General features: G+C 41.1%; 2 protein-coding genes across 7 annotated transcripts; both read left to right on the top strand.

Moving 5' to 3' along the window:
- Window positions 1-2,785: 2,785 nt before the first annotated feature.
- LOC146651860 (vascular endothelial growth factor A-A-like) lies at window positions 2,786-9,693 on the top strand. Of its 6 annotated transcripts, none has more exons than XM_085383157.1 (7): window positions 2,786-2,890; window positions 5,022-5,049; window positions 5,141-5,337; window positions 6,131-6,198; window positions 6,304-6,345; window positions 6,429-6,498; window positions 9,218-9,693. In XM_085383157.1, the coding sequence occupies exons 1-6, from the start codon at window positions 2,831-2,833 to the stop codon at window positions 6,493-6,495; spliced, it is 462 nt and encodes a 153-aa protein (XP_085239283.1). In that variant the 5' UTR covers window positions 2,786-2,830; the 3' UTR covers window positions 6,496-6,498; window positions 9,218-9,693. The 6 variants fall into 6 exon arrangements, with proteins under 6 accessions (XP_085239283.1, XP_085239284.1, XP_085239280.1 ...); XM_085383158.1 differs by having other exon boundaries at window positions 6,304-6,349; XM_085383154.1 differs by having other exon boundaries at window positions 2,786-2,944; window positions 6,432-6,498.
- Window positions 9,694-15,023: 5,330 nt separating this feature from the next.
- cipcb (CLOCK-interacting pacemaker b) lies at window positions 15,024-20,637 on the top strand. The gene is given in 5 exon segments (XM_085382332.1): window positions 15,024-15,402; window positions 16,115-16,275; window positions 16,375-16,547; window positions 17,772-18,601; window positions 18,603-20,637. Coding segments are annotated over 4 exon segments (1,161 nt in total). The 5' UTR covers window positions 15,024-15,402; window positions 16,115-16,166; the 3' UTR covers window positions 18,652-20,637.
- The last annotated feature ends 2,170 nt before the right edge of the window (window positions 20,638-22,807 follow it).

Here is a 22,807-nt window from a genome sequence, read left to right as displayed (position 1 = left end):
AGGCCTGTGCTAGGCTTGGTGAGTACACTATATTTGCTTTCTTTTTAAAATAACAAGATTATCATTGTTCATTTAAGATTTAAGATTTGAATGTAATTTTTCTCTGAAGAGCACCAAACAAGACCAACATCAGTTTTGTGGTGAGAGGGAACACATCCTCCGTCTTTGGTATCGCCTCCACAGAGGCTATTTTTCAGAACGCACCAGACTAAGTATCCCATAAATCACAGTGGCTGTGAAAGCACATCTGAGCCCGCCTTATAAATGTAAGGCCATGCCCTGCAGAATCCGAGAACAAGAAGTGTGATTTGGCTAGCTCGCGGCACTTGCGGACATGCGTGTAATCAGGAAATCAACGTCAACTGTAAGTAGGAGGATCAGCAAACTGCAAGAGAGCAGGTGTTGTGTAAAGTAAAACGAGACATTTATATATCAGCTAAAGTAGACGTCCTGATAACAGCCACACATGAGTGCACATACACGTGGCGAAAGGGTAGCTCTGAGACATTCTGCTCATTCCTGTCACATCAGTTCTGATAACCTGAGGTCTGCTGCATGTGTGCCGAGACTAAACACGCAACACTCGAAGGCCCCGAGTGCAAAAACAATGTTTGGGAGCCATAAACTTCTCAAACTAACAACCAGATCCAGAAGTGGAGCCACATCAGTAGAGATGCACCTTGTGCTCCCTGTGCTGTGCCAGTTAGTATTTCAGTATTGTAATCGAGCCTGAATAAAGCATTAGATCTCTTTATTTTAGCTCTTTAACATCAAATCACAGGAATGTCATGCTTGGAAATCCATCCAGTTTGTATTTCAATGTTCCAGAAATCTGGAACATTGAAATAAAAACTATTGTAAAACTAATATAACTGTTGTACTTTGGCGCTATATAAATGAAACTGACATGAATTTATTTTCATTGAGCATTTAATCCACTACACAAGGCAGCATCAAGTCTGAGTTCTTGGTTTAAAATATATGTAATGTGAAAAATCTATTAACAGATTTGTTCTCTGCAGACGTCATTGTAGTTGTCACTCAAAGTAAATTGCATAACTGCATTATTCGGTTGTTGCCATCAAAATGTTGCAGCAGAAACGGATCACGCAATCAATGCCCAGGCTTTTTTGGCCTAATTTTGTTGAGCCTTTCCTGTTCTTAGCTTGTATTGGTCTTCTGCTGCTGTAGCTCGTCTGCTTCAAAGCTCAACGTGCTGTGCATTCAGATATGCTCTTCTCCTTGTATGCAGATGGCAAGAAGTGGTTATTTGAGTTACTGTTAGCTTTCTAACAGCTCAAACACTGTTAATTCCCCTCAGACCTCGACAAGACCTTTCACTCAGAAAACAAATGCTGTATTTTTTTTTATTTTCGCCTCATTCTCTGTAAACCCTAGATTTGGTTGTGTGGGAAAATCAAAAAAATATCATCAGTTTTTCAAATACTCACCAGAACCAGTCTGGCATCAGCAACTGACTCATTCACTTTCCTTCCTCATTCTGAAGCAAGGTTTGAACTTCTGTAGATTTTCATTGAAATCTGTAAATTTCATTGAACCGCTGACATGACTGAGTGTATTCCTCTGTTGTTATTGATGGCTGCCTAGTAACATAAAAAAAATCTGTTGACACAGCACATGCTGTGATCGGGGACCATTCTTAATTTCGTTGTTCTCGTGACAATGACAATAAAGTTTCTGATTCTGACATGTATTTTTATTTTATTTTATTAAACACAGCATATAAAGCGCTGCTTATATGATGCTATGAACTCTGGGTGATTAACTTCAATATTTGTTGTGGTCAGCAGCTGAAACAGCTTTGGGATATCTGAAGAATTTATCATAATTTACAGATGACACTTCACTGACTTTTATTTGCTTTCATAATTAAATAAAATATGCTTGTGTGTTCTGATGTAGGCTGATAAATTGCATAAGATGATTATTATTTTTGTATGTACAATACTATGCAAAAGTTGAGTCACCCCTCATTTGTTTAGATGTTGCTCCTCAAAAAGGTAATGGATGCAGTGATTTTATTAAAACATGTGCAAACATACAATGAAAAATATAAAACAGAAACGGAGTTTATGCAATTTAGGTGCACCCCGCCTCTAGCCCTGCGACAGCCTACATCAAAATACACAAGCATATTTTATTTAATTATGAAAGCAAAGGATAAGCGAAAGAGAATTAATGGATTTCTAAAAGAAACTAGAAATATTTATACAATAAATACGAAAGAGCCTAAGGATACAATTTAAAGCTGGTTCTTTATCAAGTTGTTTTTATTTTTTATTTTTTATGGTTTAATGATTCACAGGTCAGCGTTAAGTGGTTTAACAAACAACCAAAACTTTCCACTGAAAATGGTCAGGTGCAAGAACTGGACTGAAAACGAGTGAAAAAGCAGCCAGAATGGAGAAAAAAGTTTGGAACAAAATATAAAGAAATGAGAGAAGGTTGGAAACTTGTATAAATGTATTCGACTGACTTCTGAAACGTTAAGCTCAGGTTTAGACAGTCACGAGGCTTCATTAGGATCATTTCCCCAGGGACTGGTGTTGGTGTACGTGAGCGACAGGACGGACTGATTTTACATCACCACTTCCCTTGAATTCTTTTCTGCAACAGTCACCGGTTAATGGTAAGCGTATATAGTATACATTCAGCCATGCTGGCGCGCGCTTTTCATCGCAGCCTTCCTCGCCCAGCGGGACTGTGCTCGTTATAAAAGCTCCAGCCGCTTCTCCGCTCTCCCTTCAACATTTTCATTTCTTTCTGGCCGACTAGGGGATAGCAGGAACTCATTCCCGGCAGCAGCAGCATGCAAACTTTCCTCGGAATCCTGCTGCTTCTGCTGGTCCTTCAGCGGGTACCTGCGCAGGTAACTCCACCACCAATTGGATTTTCTCTTTTTTTTTTTCATTTTCCTTTTAAGGTAAGGGTTTAAGACCCATCACTGCATTACTTATCAAAGTTAAAGCGGGCTAAACTTAAGACTGAATCTCTCTGGCTGGAGTTTAGTGAAGTTAAAGAGAATTAACCTTGTCCTTTTCCCCGACTTTTCACTTGATTCCACGCGTGACAGCATAAAACAGCTGTACCCCCACAGTGAATGCGCTATCTGCATTCATAGTGGGTTACCAATAATCTGTGTAGACGTAACTATAGCGTCAGATGTGTGTTGCTCATGCACACAGAGATTTAACGGGCCCCAGAGCTCAGCTAGAGGCTGTAATGTGGCTGAAACCGCGCTCACAAGCTGTAATTTTGCATGCGATTTGCATGTTTCCTGGCTGTTATGAGGGAGATCGTGACATTTTCTGCGTGATTTTCCCTTGGGTGCTTCTTCTTGGTGTGCAGCTTCATACCCGAGGCCACACAGGCACATTTAGTATCACCCAGCAGGGCGCTAAGCGTACAACGAGTATCGGTTACAGTGATAAGGTGTAGGGTTTGTTGGTTTTTTTTAACACACTGCAGAATAGTTTTAGTATCCATTCCCAAAAGCTTCTGGGATATGTGAGTTGAAGAAGACTTTAGAGTCACCTTCAAAAATATTGCATTAGACTAACGAAGATCTCCTTTGTGCTATGCAGACTGCGTGAGACAGAACCACTGGTTAGTACCATTATTATGAATTTCCACTATGGGTCACAGATTTAGTCTGACCGGAGGCCATTTATGAATCTGCCCCCCTTCCTTTCCTCATAAATTACAAACCTAATCAATGCACTGTGTTGTTCACAGCACGTCATGGCTGAATACAGCTGTTGTATGCAGCTGGTCCAACTGGTGGATGCTGCGGCACATTTAACAACTCTTGGCAGAAGCCAACTCGTTAAATTATGCTCTTTTATACTGCCTGAGCTATAGAAGCAGTGTCTGTGTGTGAGATTAGGAAGCCTCCGTTCCCATCCGTGTTCGCAGGGTTATGAGGCCAAGAGAGAATTTTAAAAAAGAGAAAGAGATCTCTTACATTCAAAAGGCAGAAGAGAGCCAAGATCAACTGTGCACGCCCCAATTTGTGGTTCAAAAAAATCGGGAACTTTGCCAGTCCTGAGTCTGCAGGCCGGGCTGTGAGAACTTCAGAAAATTCATGCTGTGTCACATTTTACTTTTCACTTTTTCAGCATCGCTTTTACTTTGGCTGTGGTTAGTGTGTAACAGTCCCATGAGAGAATGCTCAGCTATTCTCAGCAGCTATTCTTCACTGTTATTCTTTGCATGTTTTCAAGGCTTTTTGACCGCGTGATAATAAACCAATTGAGAAATCAGAAGCACTGCTGTTGTTTGCTGGCTCATTTTACAGCTTTTTTTCCCCTGCCGCTTTTCAGCCGCACAGCAGTGCGCTCCTCACACCATATTGCGTCATCCTTTTTTTATTATCTCATCAATGTGCCTGCACTAGTTTTATTTTTACACCAGAGGGTGCTCCGTAGCTGCAATGAAAACCATTTCCACCATGCCTGGTTCTGACTAGAGAAAGTCTCCTCAAGTGCTGTGCAATGCTGCAAATATTGATAATGATCTGATACCAAGTAAATACATGGCCAGGACTTTAGGTCACATTATGTAGTTTAAATCTCATACAAACATGCTTTATGTAGTCCTGTGTTGATGGTCTGTTATATCTTACATGTAGCACCATGGTCTTGGAGGAACGGTTTCTCGTTTCATTTTGTACTGTAACTTGACATGATCTGCCATAGACTATTAATCAAACAGATGGGATATTCAACACAACATTTTTCAAAGTGCATGTCTCATGTCTATTCGTTTCATCCCCCCCAAGATCTTTTAATTTAACACAATTCAGTGGGCTACATACTGACATTCATAGATAGATAGATGGTATAGGTATTATTATAGGTGTTATCAGTGTCTGTATTGATCTACCAACTTCTAGGCTCCTGGCTATTTGCTGGTCCTGTATTATCTCCAACAATGTTTGGCTCTTTTTAAAAAAACAAAAAAACAAAACAAACAAATTGAATTATTTTTATTATTTGCAGATATCAGATGAAGGGGGTCCCAATACAGGTAAGAGTGATGCCCTTTATCATGGCCCACTGAAAAGGCTCTCCTACCTGCTGCAAATGACTTAAAGATTAAGATCCAACCTCTTATGTAGTAATTCAGTTGTCTGAGGTGATGGCAAAGTGCTCGTGTCAGGTCATGGACCAGCTGGTGTATGTGTACGATGAGTACCCCCAGTCGGTGGAGAACAACTACATACCTCATTGTGTGGTGGTTCGCCGATGCTCTGGTTACTGTTCGGGTGAGGAATTCAAGTGCCTTCCTACCCTCGAACGCAACGCCACTCTGCAGGTGAATCAAGTTCTGTTCACATCAATTGTATTTATGTAACGCTACAACAACAGTCGCCTCAAAGCACTTTATTGTTAGAAAAAGACCCGACAATATTAGCAAGAAAACCCCAACATTCAGACGACCCCCTGTGAGCAAACAATTGGTGACAGTGGGAGGGAAAAAATCCCTTTTAACAGAAAGAAACCTCTGCCAAACCAGGCTCAGGGAGGGTTAGCCATCTGCTGTGATCGGTTGTGTGACCATGTAGCAGAGAGTCAGAGATTAAAAACAAGTAATGATGATATGCAGAGCAGTGTATAATAGTCAAAAAAGGTGAGTGACAAAGAAAAACTGAATCATGGGAAGCCCCAGCTGATTAGACCTATTGCAACATAACTAAGGGAGGGTTAAGGATCACCTGATCCAGCCCAAACTATAAGGTTTATCAAAAAGGAAAGTTTTAAGCTTAATATTAAAAATAGAGAGGGTGTTTGTCTCCTGCCTCCAAACTGGTTCTACAGAGTGGCCTGAAAGCTGAAGGCTCTGCGTCCCATTCTACTTTAAATACCCTAGAAACCTTAAGTAAGCCAGCAGTGTGAGAGTGAAGTGTTCTGTTGGGGTTGATATGGTATGATGAGGTCTTCAAGATATGATAGCGATATTATTCAAGACCTTGAGAAAGAGTTTAAATTTGATTCCAGATTTAATGGGAATCCAATGAAGTGAAGCCAGTATTGGAGAAATATTTTCTGTTTAGATTCAGTGTTTACCTTCATGTAGAGTTTCAGCTTCTTCTTTTTTATTTTCTCAGCTGAAGATTTCTTCCCAAGAACAGCCCGTGGAGCTCACATTTCTAGAACATCAGCAGTGTCAATGCAGGTCCTTTACTGAAAACCTCATCTTTCTATTAAACACTAGATCCAAGATTATTAGTTATGCCACAGCTGACTTCTAAATGTGTCTGTGGTTTGTTTCTTCTCTTAGAGACCCTGAGAATCTTCCGTACTATGAAAGATCAGTAATTAAGTCAGTAAGTAACACAGTGAGTAATGAGTGTTTTGTCTATCAGAGTTGAAAACATCAATATTTCTGATGTCTTTCTCCTGCAGCAGCAGCAGCAGCAAGTCCACTGAGAGCAGACCTCGGAGGAGGAAACATACCAAGAAATGGCTGTAGAAAGTAAGAGACTGATTGCTCCCCTGTGGCACTCACACACACTTTTCTTTTTAAATGATGTTTGGGCATTTACAGCTACATTCATCAGTGTTTCCTCCCCTTTGCCAGACCACCAAGGGCAGCAAAGCTAAGCAATATCATAATAGTCTGGGTGCTGCTGTGTTGCTCTTCCCTTTGATGACCCTGGATAAATTCAACAAGTACTTCTGATGAGTCTGTGCTTCTGTAAGGTCGCGAAGTATTTGCAATAGTCCAGGGTTACTGATAGTCTGAAGGTTAAGTTTAAAAATCTTTTATCGGAGAGAAAAAAATATCATGCATGAGGAAGCGCCGAGGCTTCTATATCTACATTCTTAGTTACAGCAGGCAGCCGAGCCTCTGAGCGCACAACTCTTCACTATGTTTGCACTAACTCATAGGTTTATTTTTTTTTCTGGCATTTGGGGATAACGGTTCCACTCTGACTTTGAAATCGCATCTGACAACATGTTCAAATCTAACCTCTACGCAGGGGAAGATACATTTTATTTATCAGGATTTCAATAAATCCAAGCAGTTCAGTCCCAGAGCAACAGCAGAGCCATCATTTTACAGACAGATCAGAGACACTACCAGCTCTCTCTCTCTCTAATGTGCTTTTTTTCTTTTATTATTGATTTTTTTTACAAGGGGAATTATTATGTAATGAGCAGTAAATTAATGCACAATTACAACTTTGCCTCAAAGAGTGAAATGGGTACATTGTAACCAACAGCATCAGGTGGCACCTTATGAAGTTGCTCTGCATAATGGTACAATAGGGGGTGGCTGTAGCTCAGGTGGCAGAGCAGGTCAGCCACTAATCAGAAAGTCGGTGGTTCGATCCCAGGCTGCCTCCTGGCTGCATGCCAAATATCCTTGGGCAAGATACTAACCCCGTGTTTGCCTACTGGTGGTGGTCAGAGGGCCCGGTGGCGCCAGTGTCCGGCAGCCTCGCCTCTGTCAGTGCGCCCCAGGGCAGCTGTGGCTACAATGTAGCTTGCCATCGCCAGTGTGTGAATGGGTGTGTGAATGGGTGAATGACTGAATGTAGTGTGAAGCGCTTTGGGGTCCTTAGGGACTAGAAAAGCGCTATACAAATGCAGGCCATTTACCATTTACCAATGGCCTCCTCATACATTCAGATTTTTCAAAAATGTGCCTCCGAACATGAGCTTGATGCTTCAAATTTATAACAGAAAACCTTGGTTGCTAATGGCCGGTGTGAGATTTGGAAAGAAGTCTGTGTCTGTACTGCAGGTAAACAAAAGAAACGATGCCACTAAGTAGCTCTCTGCAACTGTTGCACGCAGAAATCGCTCCCATAATAGGCTCGTCTTTTCATCACCTCCTGAAAGGAACTCTTATTATCAAATAAATTCATGCAGTGAAAGATGAAATCCACAGTCTTTTTTTTTTCTTTTTAGGGCAAAATTGCATTGGGTGAAACTAACATAAGAGGTGAGGTGTGCAAATGTAGTCTGAGCAGTCTCCGCTGGGTGAATCACTTGGATGTCTTCCAAAGTCACAGCCTCCTTAGTAAAGGAGAAATTCATTTTGTCACTGTCTGAACTGTGGTAACACAAGAAGGGAATTTCAATTTAGAAGCCTCAAGAGGATATGAGTTTTTAAACTTGATACTAGCTTCAGCTGAGCACGGTGATCATATCATCAGAGCCAGTAGGATCTGCAGTGACTGAGTTGGGTCTTTTAAGTACTGGCTTGAAAATAACTTAGGTTGTTTCGGGGTTTTTTAAGTTTGAAGTTGTGGTTTCCTGGTCTTACCATTACCAAAATTCCCCTACTAAACCACCCTTTGGACTTCAGTTTGTCTGCTTGGTGGTGGTCTGCAGGTTTTTCAAACAAAAGCAGCCGAGGAACACGTGTGGTCTCGGTGTTCTGCCTGTTCTGGTCATGATTTGTACGCCGTAACTCAGGCCTGGAGAGCTGCTGTCTCGCAACCCACTGTTTAGTGGTCCGGGGACCACACAGTTGCAGCACAGCTTTAATTTTTTCCATCAGATTCAGAAGGCTGAACTATATTTGCAACTTGAGGGACATAAATATTCTCTTTGATGTCGTCATGTGAACGTTTAGCGAACGTTTGAGTGTTGACTTTGTTTGTCCAGGAGGATGATTTACCTTTAATTTCTAAGAAACTTCACTTTAGACCGTGGCGCTGTCTGACCTCGCAGGCGCTGTCGGCTTGTTTTGTAATCAATCGTAAAATATCAGAACTGCCAACTTAGTGGTGATGTGCAGGGCTGAGATTGAATTTAGCACATCAGTGAGTATCATAGCATTCAAATCCCATTTGAAATTTGAGGATTAGTTTGGGATGTGACATTAAAAAAAACACTCAACCTCATAGACATCTAACTATATAGGAGGGAATGGCTCTACATATGCTCAAGTTATCTTGAAAGGGGCAAGCATTGGATGCAGTGTTTGGGTGGTTTCTGCTTTTTAATGTTAACTAAACACCTGTAAAACTTCAGGACTATTTTTCTTCACAAGTGGACACAAAACAAGGTGAAAACCTTCCATTTTGTCATCTGAGGAAGCTTTTTATACTCTCCAGTCTCATATTGACTTTAACGTCCAGAGTTTTATAGATAGAGCGGGATTGGACACAAGCAATTCGGAACATCTTTATTTAAAATAATAATTTAACCCCTTCATTCGTATGTTTCTGTCTTTTTAGGTGCCAGTTCCAGACAAGAAGATCACTCTTCGCTGATTTGCACCTGGTGAATATGGAGTGGTGAACATCACATATCTCCATCCATTCCCATATATTTTATAACTTATATACTGTTTTGTTTTGGGGTTTTTTGCTGAGTAATCACCAAAGCAACCCTAACCCTGGATGTGTACAGTTCCTTTGGCCATGGCCTCCATTTTTCCGTTTTCATCTATTTATCTTTTCACTTTAAGCTTGCTGCTGTGTTACGTTTTCAAAACAGACACAGTATACAGAACACATACAGAATAGGATCAGAGATAATGGCTGGAATGCTTTGAGCTTTTCAACCAGGTTTAAAGCCTAAATCCATCCCTTAAGTGTTTATTAACTTGTCAGATTAATGGCATGTGGTGTCTTTGTGATTTTTATTCTGCTGTCTGCATTTTTGTGCCATTTGTATATAAAAGAATATTTATATATGTATCTATTTTGTTCACAATGACTAAAAATAAAAATAAATATATAAAAAGTGAGAACCCCCCCCCCCCCAGCCAAGTCATTATTATTATTATTATTTTAATCCTATATCATGTTTTTATCATGGAAAATGATCTTTTTCTGATCGGAGTCTATCCCAGCGGTGATAGGAGGAAAGGTGGGGAACACTCTGGATAGGTCGCATGTTTATCCCTCTGTGGCGTGGTGTTAACCTCAAACAACAAACCAGAATTTTTTGGGTTATTGCAGTGTCCATTTAATTTAATGACTGAAGGCAACCTATTGTTCAGTAAAATGAGGAGGAGATGAGGGACTGACCTTTGACCTGGTGGCGAAGCACTCTTGTCAGGAACAAAATCCACATTGGATGTGGTGCCAGCTACTGCCAAGACTAATATTATTTTTACAAGTTTAAATTAAAACCTATGAGCATGTACACAAATATATAAAGAAGTATATTTGGTTGTTTGTAAATAGATTTTGATATAATTAGTTTCCTAAAACAGCATTTTTTTAGGGGTTTCTTACCTCAGGGAAACATTATGCAGTTAGATCACTTTTCTTGGGGCAAAAACTAAAGCAGAGGTTCTGTTGTTATGGAAACTGATTGCTTTAGGCGCCACCCTGCTACCATTGATCCGATGATTGTCTTGCTAACAAGCTGTTACAGCATATAATACCCAGGTGATCTTTTGAATCAGGCGTGTTGGAACAGGAACTGGAGTCCTCATGAGAACCTCTCTGTTAATGTTTCGAGAGCACTGGGTGGTGGTGTGTATACATAGTCAAACCAACCACTAATATGAACTTATACTAACTTCGGATCAATTCAGTTTTACTTATATAACACCAAATCACAACAGCAGCCACTTCAACATGCTTTATATTGTGAGGTAAAGACCCTACAAAAAATAGAGAAAATCCCAAACATCAGACGAATCTTTATGAGCAAGCGCTTGGAGACAGTGGGAAGGAAAAACTCCATTTTAAAAGGAGAACCAGACTCAGGTAGGGGTGACCTGCTGGAGGGGAGGGGAGGGGACGAAAGACACATTCTGGAAGACAGACAGATTTGAATAAATAAGGATTAAATGCAGAGTGGTATATAAACTGCTCTGCACAGAGAGTGAAAAGAGGGGAGTTCCTGTCAGTGCTGTCACTGGGCACAAGAACTGTGATTGGACAGTTAGGGTTATTCTCTCAGTGAGGACAGTGAACTTACCCAGAGTGAGAGCGAGTAAAAGTCCCCAGCATCAGGTTTTAGGAACAGTTTTGAGGAACAGATTCAGAAAGTTCCACATAGTATATATAATGTCAGACACAAACAAACACACTGGCCAACAGACTAACCCATGCTGAATGAACGCACACAAACACACAGTTTGGCTGTTGGATGAAGTGTTTGTATGAAAATTAACTTGTTGTTTGCTCAGAATAAAAAATTGAATAAATCGCTTGTTTAAAAACCATTCTGTATCGTGAATTGTTTTGTAAATTTAACAATAACTGACAGTAACATCATCAGGCTAAGATTTCAGGGAATATAAAATAAAACATATTTGCTGGGATGAAAAAGACATAATTCATGTGTTGGAGAAGCTAGGCAAACCAAAAAATCAAAAATGATGCTTGTTTTCTTTTCGTATAGTGTATTGCATGTTTAAAAAAGAAATATTGCACACGTCTGTGTGTGCATGCTGCACCTCTAGGCAATTTAGGAAGTTGTATTAGGCTGTCAAAGACGAAATTACTGCTGTGCCTGACTGACTGGTAAATGCTCACTGCAACATGCCGGTGAGTTTCATCACTTAAAGAATAGGATAGAAGTCTTTTCCGGTCCCCAGTTTTCAGGCACGAAATTGTAATGTGTAGGTCCGACTGATGCTTCCCAGGGATCCACGAATCTCTGGGTTGCACGGTGGGACTTCAGTGACACAGGCTTGATCAGTCCATCTGGTAGGTATTCCACAAGATTGGATCTAAAGAGTTTAAACATGGGGGAAATTCTTCGTATCTTTTATAATATTTTTTGTGTGCATTTCTTGAACCAATCCCATGAAAATTATGTTTTTGGAGTGAAACTGCGAGGCATGTGATTGCCATGTACCTAAGTGGTTCCTGGAAAAGTCCAATACTCAAAGTTTCCACTAAAATAAGACAATCAGTATTAGCTACTTTTCATGTCTTCTTCACCTGGTGGTTTTAATGTTGTTTCCGGTTAGTGTAGAATGTATTAGTACATTAGCACGTAGTCATTTTTTTAAAGTACTGATTTTCTAGTTATTCTCTGACCAAAATCAACCATGCAGGGACAGAAAATGCACAAAATGGCTAAGAATCACAAGAAAACTATTGCATAATTTAACAAAGAGTCAGCAAACTTAGGATAATTCTTTACATGCAGTATTTTTGTTTTTTTGTCATGAACACCGAATACACGAATGGTGGTTTACTGTGAAACATAGTAAGGTCATGAAATAAAACCCACTCCAATTCTTAAAAAAAAACCCTAAACCCCCTCTCTGTTATCTAGATTTGCAGACGATTAGGGTATGTAATGTGAGGACACTATAAGACCTTTATCTGCAGAAAACAGTGTGCAAAGAACAGGCGAGTACTGTCCATCCATTCGCTTATCCTTCTCAGGGTCGCGGGGGGCACTGGAGCCTATCCCAGCTGTCCTAGGGCAAGAGGCAGGGTACACCCTGCACAGGTTGCCAGTCTGTCGCAGAGCTAACATACACAGAAAGACAACCATTCACACCTATGGGCAATTTGCATTAATCAATTAACCTATCCCTACTAAGTGCATGTCTTTGGACGGTGGGAGGAAGCTAGAGTACCCAGAGGGAACCCACGCAAACACGGGGAGAACATGCAAACTCCACACAGAAAGACCCCGGCCTGATGGCGGAATTGAACTCAGGACCTCCTTGCTGTGCAGCAACAGTGCTAACCACCATGCCACCGTACTGTTATTCACTTATTTGTATTGCATACAGGGCCTTTCAGGTTCATGTGAGATAAGAGTGTGGTTGAAAGCAACGCTTCCTTATATAGTATTTCACAAATGTGGATTATCAAGCTCACTAGACAAGGAGCAAGCATTTAATGAATTAAATCAGTCATCACTGAATTCTGAATTCATAGATGAGAAATAAGTACCATGTATTACTCTCTTTATGCCCCCCCCCCCAAAAAACAAACAACAACAACAACAAAAACAAAAACAAAAAAACAAACAAAAATTGAGCAGTTAGAAGTTTCAAAAATGTTTCTGAATTATGTTTAAATGCATTTTAAGCAAATATTGAAACAGAATGTGTAGTGTCACATTCAGTGTCACAAGTCCCCAAACGAAAAGTTATTAAAACATGTTAACATAGGAAAGGACGTCACCTGGAGTGAGCACTCAACCCTTTTCTGGATCTAATTCTCCTCCCAGCTGCTTCACATTTGGCTGCAACCTGCCTCCGTGTGAGCTGAAGGTTTCTGCACATTTAAGCCAACAGAATCACATCATCTGCAAAAAGCAGAGATGACATTCTGACAACACCTTCCATGCCTTGGCCGTACATTGAAATTCTGTCCATAAACAGAAATGGTGTCAAATGGCAGCCAGTGTTGTGCAGTCCCACATCCACAGAGAAAAACTCTGACTCATGACTGGTAATGTGACCCAAGCTCTCACCAGAGTTATACATGGAACAGATAACCAGAATATATAAAATCATTCCTGGTACCCCATACTCTTTACAGAACATGCAGGGGGATGCAGCTGAATCCCTTCCCCAAGTCTACCACATGTAGACTGAGCAAACTCCCACGCACCTTTGAATATCCTTCAGAGGACAAAGAGCTGGTCCAGTATTCCACGACAAGAACAAAAACCACATCTTTCCTCCTTCCTCCTTCCAAGCAAAGCTAAGAAGGGTGATCCCCAAAGGTTGGAACACATGTACCAGCCCCCTTTCGTAATGAGAAGAACGTCTGCAAGAACCACCACCCCAATCTGCTAGTTCAGTGTGACGGCTCCTGACGTCCACCTAATGTCAACAACTCCACAATATTTACAGCCTTGAGAAACTCAGGGTGAATCTCATCCACCCTGGAAACCCTGCCATTAAGGAGTTGTTTAACTACGTCAGTGACCTCAGCCACAGGGATGTGGGAAGTTGTCCTCTTTGTCCTCAGTCTCAGCTTCCACTGCAGGTGTGTCAGTTGAATTGAGGAGATCTTCGAAGTACTCCATGACCTGGCTATTGAGGTATTGAAGACATGTGACCGTGGCAATATCTTATCCGCCACTTTGTGACAACCATGGTGACGATATGGGACCAAGTGAATAAGTCCCCAGCTACACAGGCCTAAAGACTGGTGGTTGTCAAATATGATGGACAACACTTGAGCAATGTCTGGATGATGCCATGTGTAGTCAGCAGCACAGTATACAATGTACACGGGAAGCCTCTTTGTCCTCTGAATGAAAGTCCAGCTCCATGGTCTCACTGAACTCCTTCCACACCCGGGTTTTTCTTCAGCCACTCCCATGAATGTACTCTGCTTGGCTTGCTGGTACTTGTCAGCTCCCTCCCAAGTCTCCGCTGCCTCCTAAGCTATACCAAGTTTCATAGGATTCATTCTTCAGCTTGACTGCCCCCTTTTCTTTCTGGGGTCACGTGCAATGCAAACAAGCACCTTATAGCCATTACTCTACACAAATTGTATTCAAATTAAGATTATAAAAGTAGTTTTAACTTTTCATGTTATCCTTTTGGTCACAATTGTACGCAAGAATAAACCACGTTTTGTTTTTGGCTGTTGTTTTACATGTTTTTCTATTAAATTATTTTAAACGAAATAGGTACTGATTATTTTAAATGTTTACACATGAGCATTTTCCTTCTCTTATGAGATTGTGTGGCTTTGTCTACTCATATACGGCACACTTGAGGCCTCTAGTTCGTTCCGAGGTTCTCGTCTTTTGTTTATTTCTTCAGACATGCTGCAGAGGAGACTTGAGCTCCTTGGGTTAGCTGCAGGCCAGCCACGATATTATGTAATATAGCCTAACAGATCACTCTCACGTCACTGGATTCCCCAACGGTGCATTTGAGATGCCTACGCTGTACAGTACACCTCTAACTGCACAGCGAACACAATGTCCTTTAACTTGCCACACATTTGGCAGCGGTCACGTTTTTCAGCTGCTGGCGCCACTGTCCAATCAGAGGCAGGAGAAGTCTAGGTGGGCGGGCACTGTAGCTAAGAGAACGTGACGTGGCTGACACTCCAGACAAGGGCACGCCTTTAACTACCAAATATGGCACAGTGGCTCTAACGAATATACCGTCCTTTGCATTTCGACGTATTTGAACAATGGCTGCTATATGAGGTGACCAGAAACTCATCCACCATCGGTTACCAGCTTTTGACTTTGAACCTCAAAGGGGATAATTAAACCTATCTGCTATAGGCGGCTGCCACCGTGCTCCACATGTGACCGAGCAGACAGGGCAGGGAGGGGCGGTCTGTCTCGTGTACGGTACCGTGGACCAGCGAGTTCTAGTCAACGTATCTGGGCAGCAGCACCAGCGACCCCACCGAAGAGAAGTTGTTGAGTTGCAGCTATAGCCTCTACCCGGATATACGGTCGTATACGTCGGCTTTAAGGACTACGACGTTTAAGCAGCACCAAGGACGAAGTAGGTGTATTCGAAGTTTTAAACGTTTTGCGGTTTTTTGTGTGTGTATACTGTCACTACTAATAGTGACAGTATAGTACTAGTGCGAGTTGACGCTCTGACGTTAGCTTGGCTATCAACCTTTGGTTAGCGTAAACAATGGTTAGCTAGTTGGTTAGCTTAACGTAGCTAATCCTGACTGTAATAATGAGGTCGTCTATTTTGCGTTTCACAAGTGTTCTTTGTCTTATTGTAAGTTACTTTAAACGGTAGTTATTTATCCCAAAGAACTACCCTTCATCGCATGCACTGTAATAGCTTTATTTAGTGACTGTATTTATCTATGTAGATTGGGTACAGCTGAATAATTTGACATTTATATTTTATGCAGGCGAAGTTTTCTTGTATTTCCATTTAGTTACGTTAATCACACACGTTTTGGGTGAAATATAAATAAAAGATGACCCAATGGCTAATATTGTGGGTTTGTGTTCTTATAAATTCAGCTGGAATTGTTTAATGAGGTCAAATGAATCTAAAGCACCCACACCAAGAAGAGGGAGTTGTTTATTACAGTCTTAAAAAACTTTATGTCTATGTAACTGGTCGCGTCAGCTAAAAAGATGACCAACAGTGTCTATTTCTGACTTTACAACTTTATGTCCTGCCATTGCTATGTAAAGAGGGCCTACTTAGTGTTGTCTCAGCTTTCGCCTTTGATGTGCTGATGTAGTTTTGTGAAAGCTTCCGGAGAGCTGGACCTTGTCAGTGCTGCGGGAAGAGCGATGACCACAAAGAGGAAGGCAGAGAATCACACCAGGGCAGGAAACCTTCCTGTCATCATGAAGCCTGGACGCTCCCAAGCTGATTCAGAGAGAGACTCTGGCTTTTCAGGTTTAGTTACACTCCTTCATATCAAAATATTGAAGTGTTTCTGAAGATGACATTTAATTTGAATTGAACCCCAATTAACCCCTTTCATCTGATCTATAGATGCGAGCTCAGAGCACATGAGCACGATGGACACCACAGATTCTGAGGATTCACCACACCCTGTTGTACAGCAGGGACCACGGACCACTGGCTCAGGGACCCACCCTTCTGGACTTGCAGTGGTGGGTGGGCTCTCTCCCATGATCATCATGAACAATGTCCTGCTCAAGCAGGTAATTTGGGGAAAGACTTCATTATAAAACCACAATATTCCAACGAGAAAAAAAAACCCAAACAAAAAACCCCCAAAATAAATAATCTCTTGAATTCCATTCACAGTATCAAACCAAGAACTACGTTGTCTTAATTATGCCTTTTTTTTCTTATGGCATCTGAAGAATTTCATTAGGAATAGTGGTGTTGCTCTTAATTGTGTTTCGGTGATACCAACATGGTGTTTTGATAAAGTACAGCTTTCAAGGATTTGTCTTCATAAAATGTAACTGTGTGCATCTCAAGCTTATTTTTTTTTTGCCTTGTTTTTCCAGTTTATTTTAGCAGAAATAATAAATTCGGGTGCACTGATTGGGTCACACTTGTTTATCTCCTAAGGAATGAGCCACATGTCAGGGCCTGACATTAAAGTCAGAAATTGGTGGGCCAGGCCATCTATATTGACAAGGAAGTTGATTTAGCGATATTTGTGTGCAAAAGATTTATTTCAGTGCCCCCAGAGATGGCAAGTAACTGGATGTGTGAAAATGTGTGACAGAGAATATGGGGGAGCTACTGAGAAAAGCGAAACGAAAACCTTATTTGCTAACTGTAATTCTGTGGTTTCTAAAACCATTTTCACACATGTTCTGTAGCTTTGAGCTTTTCTAGACATTAGCAGACGGGGACACATGTGAGAACACAAAGTCAGAAGTGGTCAGGTCAAACATTAAATGATTGGTAACCTAGTAGAGCACTGTGTGATGCTTGATTGTGCACAGGTATTTGCATGGTGTAACCTCAGCGAGTGGGTGTCATGTGTATTAGCTCCGGCGCCTACACCTATAACACTGTATCATTGTATTTCCTGTAATGAGAGCACATCTGAAATGGACTTGGGTCTGTATGTGTTGTATGAGAAAGGGTAACTTAGGATGATGTTTTGACCTGATTCTTCCAACATTGTCCCAAGGTTGTGTGTGAAAACTGCTTAAACCCACTGAAGACTGGAGATTCTGCTAGTGATGGCAAGTGGAGAATGACAGCTGTCTCATAAATATGTCCTTTTTGGGTTAAAGTGTGGTATGTAGACTTGTACTGTGTGGGTACTCTTCAGAAAGAAATGAGATGATCACACAACAACTGGTTGCTATGTGAGCACCCAGGAGCTCCTTAAGGAACTGTATGAGCTGTGATGCTGACCTGATTTTCAGAGCTTTCAATATCCCTCTTGTTGTTTGCAGCCTGGAGAGAATCCTCCTGCTCTGAAGCCCTGGGGGTTTAGTCCAACTGTGGAGGTGGTTCAGCAGCCTCAGGTGGTCTTTATCCAGCCTGTGGTTTCTCGTCAAGCTTCCTCAGGCACCAAAGAGGCCAACTCTAAACACAGACGCCCTAAGAAGTATTTTCCAATCCTAAAATCCTACCCAAAGATTGCCCCACATCCCGGGGACAGCTCTAGCTCCTCAGGAAGAGGAACTGCCCCCTCAACTTACTCCTCCTCTTCTTCTTCAGGGTCAGAGAAATGTAGTACTTTGACCTCCATCACTCGGGAACACTGTCAGCGAGAGAAGCCACAGAGAAGTTTATGTAATAGTGCTGGTAACTCTGGCCCAACCACTCCTGGTCTTCCTGCAACCCCCACCACAATGTCTCCTTTGCTCCAGAGCAGATCATGTCTCTTAACAGGAGAAACCAACACCACTCCTGTGAGGGAGAGGCCTTCATCGGCTGTCAGCCAGGCAGACTGTACGACTTTGCTGTCTTTCAGTCATGCTACTGGATCCAAAAACTTTACACTCCCTGTTTCCCCAGCGGTCGTCTCACTGAGTGAAGGTAACGACAGTGACGGTGATGCTGACACAAGAAGGAAGCGCTTCTGCAACACTTACAACATCCTGAGCAAATCTGGCCTGCTAGACATCACACTCCGTACCAAGGAGCTCCTCAAGCAGAACCAGCGCACGCAGAACGACATAGACCGGCTGAAAAAACAAACAGACCTCTTTCTTCAGGCTCTGCGGAGCGGAGACACCAGCATCTGTGTTAAACTGCAGGCCACTCTTTTGGAAGAAGACAGAGAATGAGAAAGAGCGATCTGTTCAGTCCAGTTTAAAAGCAGATTAGACCTGAACTAGGCCTTCATAGTAATCCTATAGACTTGAGATGGGAAGGAAGACAAGGATTGGTGGTTGGTTGCATACAGAGACAGATGGACCGAAAGTAATGCGTGCCCCACAATACACACCCACCCCCCGGACTCTCAGATAGGCAGCATGCTGTGGCCTACATTTAGGCTGCCGGCTGCCTTAGGGCCCTGACACACCAAGCTAACCTAAAAAAAAAAGTTGGTGTTGACTTTTTATTGTCTCTCATTTAAGAGTCGCACTCATTGTAACATTATAGGAGGCGGCCAGCTGGCCACCAATGTGCACATGTGTTGTGCACCTGTATGAGGGGAAATATTTATTGAAAGAAGCAGTCGGTGTGCTAAGATTATAAATTGAAAATACAAAAACACCCTTATAAATTTTTCGGTGGACATTGTACACTTTGCTGTCAGCCTGTAGTTTCTGGGGGTTTTTTTTTAGAAATCTTTAAAAAAAAAGGTGAAAAACGCAATGTATGGGTCAACAGCCTGTCTGCGAAGGACACGCTGCAAAAATGACAGCTTTGGACAGCCACATACTTCAAGTGCTGACTGCTGGACTACTATTGGCTTGTTGTGTTGGGGACCAAATAAGGCAGACGCAGCTCAATGTTCTTCCTCACTGAGCCGGACTAGATCTCTTCCACTGAAGCTGTGTCCGTGCTGGTGACAATTTTAGCAATCAAAACTCAGAAGCTCTAAGAATTTCTTCTCTCAGTGTAGTTGTAGTACAACAAAGCTTAATTTAAATCCTGACACTGGTCATTTAAATCTGGATACAACATGAGAAGGTGTTTGAAAAGAGAATCTATGTATAAATCAGTCTGATCATATGTCTTGTTGCAAAAATTACTTGCATCATTCATGGTAGTTGTCTTTTGCGTTGCTTGACAGACACGAAGTTGACAGTGAAATTCAAGTCCAATTGAGTTCATGCAGCAGTTACAGTTGCAACAAAAACTCTGACGGTTTCTTGTGTCACACTGAATGTGTTCAGGGCTTCTTCGCCTGTCAGCGTAGTCAGACTTACATGTGCCTACACAGTGTCTTTTGTTGAAGCTCAATTTGGAAAATGTGAGTTGAAAGTTATGGTGTGGCCAGTTGACAGTTAAACTTTGTCTTTCCCATCATGTTGATGGCAGATGTTCCTGTGTGAACTGTCTTCATGGCCATTTAAATGCTTCCCTGACATCCCTTTGTAAATGTTTTTGTTTTTGGCTTTTTCCACTTGTAGTTAAGGCCTGTTTGAGTGTAAACAACACATGGCCGTAATATTAATATTTCAATATTGACTGCCTTCAAGAGCAGAGTTTTTCCTGTATGTTTACATGTGTTTATAGAGCTACTTTTTTCCAACTTTTTATTGTAATTTTTTTTAGTCCACTAATAAAAACCCCATCTTTTAGAACTCTTGATGAAGACCAGTCGTTGTGCATAAATGGCCTTTCAAAATCCAGATATTTTTAATGTACAGTTAAGTTTAAGTTTCTCTTTTGTAATCATGGCCTTAAAATCCAAACCCAGTGTATGTCAGATAACTTTGCATTTGCACTAAGAAATGTAAAAGTAGCTCTGAAGCAATTTCTGGACAGAAATTAATGGCAGCTATGGTACTGTAGCTTTTTTTGTTTTGTTTTGTTTTTTACATGAAGTGTATTACAACACATAAGCACACTACTAATCTATACATATGACTTATGTAGTATAACAATAAATAACATTTTCATCTTTTCTATTACTGATAGTTTCTGCAGTGTTAAGTGTTTTTGTACATTGTGCATGTGATTGTGTAATATTTGATGTGACGGTTCTGTTTCTACAGTGCTTACGTTGACTTAAAATGGTCTCTTAGTGCAGAGGGATACTTTTATATACCTTCTGTTTAAACTTGCCATCTAAGCATGAATACGGTTTATTTAAAATGTTACCATAAAACGTGGAGGTGTCTGTCACACAAACAAAAACTCAGAGGTTTGGTTTCTTTCTTGAATGAATTGTTGGTACTCTGTATTGTTGCGCATTTGTCATGTATTTGCTTATTTGAAGTGCTCTCAGCCTACATCTTGTGTTTTATCAGTAGGCAAACATGTAAACACTTCTGTCCTCAACTCTCAACATCGCAAATATTTTGACTCTGGGGGAAGTGCCAGCTGCAGATTACAAGTTTCTAAAGTGAACACAGTAAATTCTTTGATTTGCTTCCTTCTTAAGCTACTCCCAAACCAAATTTATAATGTGAGTTTAGGGAGGTTGCGCTATCTGACATCCAGCCTTTTAGGTTGCACTCAAGACTTTGAGGTCATCCAACTTACTCCACCCACTTTCTTACTGCAGTGCACCAATTTCACTGTCAGCAACACAGATACAGATGCATCTGCATCAACAATCTTGGAAGGATTTAGTGGCTTAGCGTCTCTCCTACTGAGAGTGCTGTGGTTATTGTGGCTGGATAAATGACTGCTTGACCCTCAGAAATCATATTTTCCATATAATCTGCAACAAAGTTCAGATGAGTTTTGAAACTCTTCAGCTCATGGCCTTGTAAAACAATTTGTAAAAGTCGACTTTGTAATACATAACACAGCTTCCCACCCCACTCCCTCTGATCCTTCTGCGATTGTTTGTGACCTTATCGTCCAGCATGCAACAGTTTGGAGTATTTTCCTGACCTTTGAGTCTGCTCTTTCAGATCCTTTGTACTCGAGACAGCTGTATTGAGAATAAGTTGTTTCGAAGTCGCTTTGGCTCTAAATGAAATTCCTGACTTGTAATCAGTTATTTACTCCCACTTTATCTCAAATAAGCTCCATGTGTCGCCTTGTTTGATGCATTTGGCTCATATAAGTTTCCACTGACTTTCTGCAATAACCACAGACGAGATGTCGAGGCAGTGTCACAGTGACATTCTAAACTTTTCTACAATAACAAGCTAAATATGATGACTGGATTATATGGTCTAAAATCAGTAGATGTTAACAGACCCACCATTCAGTTATGAATTCATTTTTTTAATAAATGGAAGAAAACTAAATTCTTCCACGCCGTAGCCTATATATCTAACTTTTCATATGGCTTTGTAATGCTAGATGAGTAATTTGTCTACCCTATGTTCTTGGTGAAAGCCTTATTGAGATACTCGAGCAGCAGGATGGCCGCTACGATTTTGCTCTTTGTTTTTTTAACTCCCCTCAGCCAACAGCAAATACTATCATTTTACAACTGTCTCACTTTCTTCTGTACTTTCAGGTGCTGTCTTTGCAGAATTCCCTTTATTTTTCCTTGGACCAGGTTTCCACCTCGCACTTTTACCCGAGTTTATGAAATTGTTTAAAACACTCTTGACCGATTTGTCCTCGGCTGTAAATGATTCTAGGATAAATTTTGAGTTTGTTTTCTTAACGGTTCACTGCACAGTTCAAAAACAAGAAAGAAAAAAATCTTAAAAATGTCGGGACGGCCTTCTTCTGAAGTTCTAGCTGTTTTGAGGCTGGTTCACTGCCAGTGGAATAAATCACGTATGAAAAGGTCACTGAACTTTCGACTGAAAATAGCACAAAAACGCTCTGTGCTTTCTTTACATGTACTTGTTGCTACCTGCTCGTGCGTAATCGTTGCCATTATCATGTCGCTGTCCAGGTTTCTTTGTGTGGATGAAGTTCCTTTTTGTGCAGATGTGCTTATGTAATGGACTATTTATGTTTCTGATGATACTAGTGTGTATGCCACATGCTGTGTTCCTGATCATGTTGTGTGACTGCAGTTTTTTTTCTTTGTTAAACGGTCAGCTTGTAGAGCAGTACAGTTTGGTAACACTGGATTTTGAGTTGAGTACTGGCAGCTTTGGTTCCTCAGTGCATTTCAGTCTGCCTTGTCACTTTAAAGATGCTGGTTTCAGTTTCAGTAGTACACCAGCAACAAAAATATATTTAAATATCAGCTCAAATATATATTTTTAGGATCATGCAGACTGAATGTAATGTGCCTAGCTCGCTGTCTTTTTTTTTCCTTTATAAAATGTAAATAGAGGAAGTTGTTGAAGTCCTCATGATACTTTCCAAAGTGGGAAATTTTTGAGTTTTACGTCTTAAAACCTCTGAGGACATGAGACTTGTTATAAGTAACTTGTTATAAAAC

Source organism: Rhamphochromis longiceps, linkage group LG15 (assembly GCF_057381845.1).
Source record: "Rhamphochromis longiceps isolate RC_006_pf linkage group LG15, R_longiceps_female_GT1.1, whole genome shotgun sequence".
Classification (NCBI taxonomy): Eukaryota; Metazoa; Chordata; class Actinopteri; order Cichliformes; family Cichlidae; genus Rhamphochromis; species Rhamphochromis longiceps.
This window is presented reverse-complemented; position numbering and strand designations above follow the sequence as displayed.

Bases quoted from the DNA above. Each gene is read 5' to 3' on its own strand.
- LOC146651860 (XM_085383153.1), top strand. From the start codon at position 2,831: ATGCAAACTTTCCTCGGAATCCTGCTGCTTCTGCTGGTCCTTCAGCGG. The intron at 5,050-5,140 runs GTAAGAGTGATG...CCTCTTATGTAG, and splicing joins TGAAGGGGGTCCCAATACAG to TAATTCAGTTGTCTGAGGTG. The intron at 6,199-6,303 runs GTCCTTTACTGA...TTCTTCTCTTAG, and splicing joins CATCAGCAGTGTCAATGCAG to AGACCCTGAGAATCTTCCGT.